The sequence below is a fragment of the Otolemur garnettii genome, unplaced genomic scaffold, assembly GCF_000181295.1.
Source record: "Otolemur garnettii isolate 467f Iridium unplaced genomic scaffold, OtoGar3 scaffold00100, whole genome shotgun sequence".
NCBI lineage: Eukaryota > Metazoa > Chordata > Mammalia > Primates > Galagidae > Otolemur > Otolemur garnettii.
In genome coordinates, this window is record NW_003852495.1 from 6,836,221 (window position 1) to 6,842,307 (window position 6,087).

The following is a 6,087-nucleotide window of genomic DNA, read 5'->3' on the forward strand; positions in this document are numbered from 1 at the left end:
GTGGCTGGCACCTTAGCCACTTGAGCCACAGGCACCGAGCCATAGATTTATTTTCTTAAAAAATTAGGACAGATCCAGGACATCTGGATATTTACTAAGCTCCCAAGTCTGCAGGGGATTTTCATCTAAACTCCCATTTAGAGGAATAATTGGGAGTTTAGATAGAAACTTTCCTATATACCTCCTTCACCTACTACTGTGACTTTTGCTCATTCTCTCTGTCTTCTTTATCTATTTTTTAAATTGCCCAATCATATTTGATGAGAATTGTATGAGCCACTCACTTTTTATGAAAATTAATTTCATTCAAGCCTTTCATATATATTATAAAAGTTTAATTTCTCCCAGAACACACAAAAATAAATGTTTGCTTTTATATTTTCTTTCAGACTGTGAATCAAGGTTAAGAACAAGACATTGTTTCTGAAAAAGGATATTTATGGAATAGAATCATCCTGATGGGAGATAATGGAAAGACTTACAAAACACAGCATTGAATGTTCAAGTTTCAGAGGTGATTGGAACTGTAAAAGCCAGTTTGAGAGAAAACAGGGATCTCAGAAAGGACATTTCACTGATATATTTACTCCTGAAGATATGCCCACTTTCAGTACCCAGCATCAGAGAATTCATTCTCATGAGAAACTCCTTGAATGTAAGGAATGTGGGAAAGATTTTAGTTTTGTATCAGTCCTTATTCGACATCAGCGAATCCATACTGGTGAGAAACCTTATGAGTGTAAAGAATGTGGCAAGGCCTTTGGTAGTGGTGCAAACCTTGCTTACCATCAAAGAATACATACCGGTGAGAAGCCTTATGAATGTAAGGAATGTGGGAAGGCCTTTGGTAGTGGCTCAAACCTCACCCACCATCAAAGAATTCATACTGGTGAGAAACCATATGAATGTAAGGATTGTGGGAAAGCTTTTAGTTTTGGATCAAGCCTAATTCGACATCAGATAATACATAGTGGTGAAAAGCCTTATGAGTGTAAGGAATGTGGGAAGTCCTTTAGTTTTGAATCAGCCCTCACTCGGCATCACAGAATTCACACAGGTGAGAAACCTTATGAATGTAAGAACTGTGGAAAAACGTTTGGCAGTGGTTCAAACCTTACTCAACATCAGCGAATTCATACTGGTGAGAAACCTTATGAATGTAAAGCATGTGGAATGGCCTTTAGTAGTGGTTCAGCTCTTACACGGCATCAGAGAATTCATACTGGTGAGAAGCCATATATATGTAATGAATGTGGGAAGGCCTTTAGTTTTGGATCGGCCCTTACTCGACATCAGAGAATTCACACTGGTGAGAAACCTTATGTATGTAAGGAATGTGGGAAGGCTTTTAATAGTGGTTCAGATCTTACTCAACATCAGAGAATTCACACTGGTGAGAAACCCTATGAGTGTAAGGAATGTGAGAAAGCTTTTAGAAGTCATTCAAAGCTTATTCAGCATCAAAGAGTGCACACTGGTGAAAAACCTTATGAATGTAAGGAATGTGGAAAGACCTTTAGTAGTGGTTCTGACCTTACTGAACATTGCAGAATTCATACTGGTCAGAAACCCTATGAATGTAAGGAATGTGGAAAGTCCTTTAGTAGTGGGTCAGCTCTTAATCGGCACCAGAGAATACACACTGGTGAAAAACCCTATGAATGTAAGCATTGTGGGAAGGCTTTCTGTAGTAGTTCTCACCTTACTCGGCATCAGAGAATTCATACTGGTGAGAAGCCATATATATGTAATGAATGTGGAAAGGCCTTTAGTTTTGGATCAGCCCTTACTCGACATCAGAGAATTCACACTGGTGAGAAACCTTATGTATGTAAGGAATGTGGGAAGGCTTTTAATAGTGGCTCAGCTCTCACTCAGCATCAGAGAATTCACACTGGTGAGAAACCCTATGAGTGTAAGGAATGTCAGAAAGCCTTTAGAAGGCGTTCAAAACTCATTCAGCATCAAAGAGTGCACACTGGTGAAAAACCTTATGAATGTAAGGAATGTGGAAAGACCTTTAATAGTGGTTCTGATCTTACTCAACATTGGAGAATTCATACTGGTCAAAAACCCTATGAATGTAAGGAATGTGGGAAAGCCTTTGTTAGTGGCTCAAAACTTATTCAACACCAGCTGATTCATACTGGTGACAAACCCTATGAATGTAAAGAATGTGGAAAGTCCTTTAATAGTACCTCAGCTCTTAGTCGGCACCGGAGAATACACAGTGGTGAGAAACCCTATGAATGTAAGCAATGTGGGAAGGCTTTCCGTAGTAGTTCTCACCTTACTCAACATCAGAGAATTCAAACTAGTGAGAAACCTTATGAATGTAAGCAATATGGGAAAGCTTGTGGGAGAGGTTCAAGCTTTCAGCAGTATAAGAAAAGTAATAATGGTGAGAAGCTGTGTGAATTGGAAACTCAATCAATTTAAATTATGTGATAAGGATGGTTTTCATCACATTACATAAGAAAATTTGCAGTGGTGAAAATCTCTACTAATTAAGGCACAAATGCTTAATTTGTACTTAATAGTTGGCTGAAGAGAAATCATAGAAAAAAATGAATAAAAATATTTAGGGATTTTTATCTACATTAATTCTTTCATTACTTTTGGAAAATTCATACTTGTGAATGGTAACAATAAAAAAAATACATTGTATTTTGGCTTTATTTTAAACATTGAAGAATTCACTTTTGAGCTAACCTTGCTAATTTTTAAAAAATCATTTCATTTTCATGTGTAATATACAGATTACTGATCCATATTAAAATTAATTTATTTATTAAGTCTAAGTTCATCTTTTTTCTCCCAATTCTCAGCCTAACACCACTTTTTCAATAATCCTATATGTTTTCTGTATATTTTTTTCACTGACTATTTGATGGCAAGTTATATTTTTTCATTAAATTCTTGTGTATTGTCAGTGTCTTTTAAATTTATATGTAAATATCTGTCTCTCCTTGGTTATGTTAAGTCACTATTATTTTTAAATGTCCTTTATTATCTGATGGACCTGTACTTTTTGTTTTGGAAGATTGTTTTATTTTTCTTTTATAAAGTTTATACTCTTCCTTTTGGCAGTTTTCCCTCAATAATGTAGATAAGAACAATCACATGGATATGGTCATCTATAATCTTACCAATATCATAATTACAGTCAGTCCTTGAGTTATAAATGAGACAGGTTCTGTAGGTTTGTTCTTAAGTTGAATTTTTCTGTAAGTTGAAACAGGTACATTTACATTTACCTGTTACCTATAAAAGCCTTGATTGCTAAGTATGAGTCATACATCAGTCAGATGTTTATAACTTGGGGATTGCCTATACTGTCAAACTTTTGGGAAAAACGCTTTATGACTATCTCATTTTTTTGGAAACAAGGTATAGATTATGCTGTACTATAACCAGCCCTTAATATTCTTTGTAAATATGTTACTATTTTATCAGCTTTATAGTATTCACCTGTCTATCCCAAACTCCTATTTTGTCAAATATTAAAGGTTGTTATTATAAATAGTTGCTTTGATGGCTCCTTTGAATGTGTCATTTATTTATTGTTTATTTCAGAAATAATGTGTGGATCACTTTTGCATAAGAAAGATTTATACTTTGCAGATGAAGCTATCCTTCCCTTTGACCAACATCCCCAACCTCAGTTCATTTTCAATGATAATCAAATTACTTATTCTATATACTTTTATATGCATATTAAATGTATTTATGGTAATATGGGTATAATGTCAGAACTTCAGAAACTTGTATGGACATTATAATTCTGCCTATCACATAATAAATGCTTGGTTAATACTATTAGCAATCATCACTGTTATTATCTTCTCAAGCTTGATTCTTACTATTAATGGAAAAACTTTAATCATGGTGCATACCTTACTCGACAATTAAAGACCTCACAGACATTAATGTAAATAAATATAGGACTAATTTGATGAACATGCATTCTTGAATAAGAATACTATATACTAAAGAAAAATACGAGATTATAAAGTGTGATGAAGCAGACACACCATAAAATTCATAATAGGGTAGAAATAAAACTATAGTAGCCCCCTTATAAAAATATGAATACTAGTTCAGTACCCATCTATGTAAAATTAAAACTAAAATTATACTTGCTAGTCCAGACTCAGTGGCTCATGCCTGTAATCTTAGCACTCTGGGAGGCTGAGGTGGGTGGATTGCCTGCCCTCAGGAGTTGGAGACCAGCCTAAACCAGAGCAAGACCCCATCTCTAAAAATAGCAGGACATTGTGGCAGGTGCCTGAAGTCCCATCTACTTGAGAGGCTGAGGCAAGAGGATTGCTTGTGACCAAAAGATTAAGGTTGCTGTGAGCTATGACACCATAGCACTCTACTAAGGGCAATAAAGTGAGACTGTCTCAAAGAAAAAAAATTGCACTTATTTTTGAAATGAGCATCAGTGAGTTGGCTACACAGAAACCTGTGAGGACCTAATTATATACGGAGGAAATTGTATTGCTCTAAATCCACTCATATGTTAGAATATTAAAGAAATTATGAATAAAGAAACTATATAACACAAGAAATTGGAAAAGAATACAACAAAACTCCCAAGGGTAATGCAAAGGTTAAAGTAAGGAAGAAATAATTTTTTTTTTTTGAGACAGAGCCTCAAGCTGTCCCCCTGGGTAGAGTGCCATGGCATCACACTCACAGCAACCTCTAACTCCTGGGCTCAAGCGAGTCTCCTGCCTCTGCCTCCCAAGTAGCTGGGACCACAGGCGCCCGCCACAACGCCCGGCTAGTTTTTGGTTGCAGCCATCATTGTTGTTTGGCGGGTCCGAGCTGGGGATTCGAACCTGCCACCTTAGGTGTACGTGGCTGGTGCCTTAGCCGGTTGAGCTATAGGCGCCGAGCCGGAAGAAATAATTTTTAAGGAAAAATGCTAGGTTAATAATTACAAACTAGCCGGGTGTGGTGCTCATGACTGTAATCCCAGCACTGTGGGATGCTGAGGCAGGAGGATTGTTTGAAGTCAGGAGTTCAAGGCTTGTCTTAGTGAGAGTGAGACCCTGACTCATGAAAAAAAACTGAAAAACTCAGCCCAACACCACAGCCAGTGCCTGTAATCCCAGTGGCTTTGGAGGCCCACAGCCTGAGTCTAAGGTTGCAGTGAGCTATGACACCATGGCACTCTGCTCAGGACATAGAATAGAACTTTGTCTTGACAAAACAAAAAAATTACAACCTGCTGCTCTGCAAAAAATAAAAATACAATTCTAGTAAATAAAGGTAAGTGAACATTATGAGTGATAAAAAGTCATTGGTTTAGGGATTTTACAGATTACAGGTTGAATATGCCTAATTTGAATATTTGAATGTGAAATGTTTCAAAACCTAAAACTTTGAGTGTTAATGATGATGTTCAATGGAAATTTTTAATGGAGGATTTTGGATTTTTAACTTTTTGATTAGACATACTAATCTAGTAAGTACAATGCAAATATTCCAAAATCCAAAAAACAATTAAAATTCAAAGTTCTTCTGGTCCCAAGCATTTCAGATAAGGAATAGTCAACAAACATATATTTCTCTAAGATACAACCTTCCTAATGCCCCAGCCCTTTAATACAGTTCCTATGGATCACAACTCACAGGTTGAGAACCACTATGTTAGAAGAAGGGTTTAAATGACTTGAATTGCCTCAATAAGGTATATAAGTGGTTAGTATATAAGGGATACATTGAAAAAACTGTATCTAGGAAAGCCTGGGGGGAAAAAAATCCCTCTGGCCAAAGCTATCAGAGGTTTCTTTTCTATACTTCCTTATACTCCAGTAGACCCCTTGAGGAAATATTCTGGCATTTGACCACATTTTGCTTAAGAAAATAAAACAAAAGGTGAAAATAAATAAGCATCAGTACATTTTATAATGAGGGAATTGGATTTATTTTCTAAATTTCTAAAAAGGTGTACAATAGAAAGGATTAAAAACTGAAATACCTTATTTCGTTAAATCTAGATGTAATCTAGATCTAAATCTAGATCTAAATATATCTTATATTATAAGATCTATCATTTTCTTTTTTTTTTTTTTT

At 35.8% G+C, this 6,087-nt stretch overlaps 1 protein-coding gene across 1 annotated transcript in view; it reads left to right on the forward strand.

The window, feature by feature from the left end:
* The window catches only part of LOC100944645 (zinc finger protein 850-like), a gene marked incomplete at its 5' end in the record, with an annotated part of 127,647 nt that extends 125,208 nt beyond the window's left edge, over window positions 1-2,439 (forward strand). The window contains one exon of the mRNA XM_023516898.1: window positions 619-2,439. Coding sequence (XP_023372666.1) covers window positions 619-2,439 — 1,821 coding nt within the window. The remainder of the gene's footprint in view (window positions 1-618) is intronic.
* Between the last annotated feature and the right edge of the window lie 3,648 nt (window positions 2,440-6,087).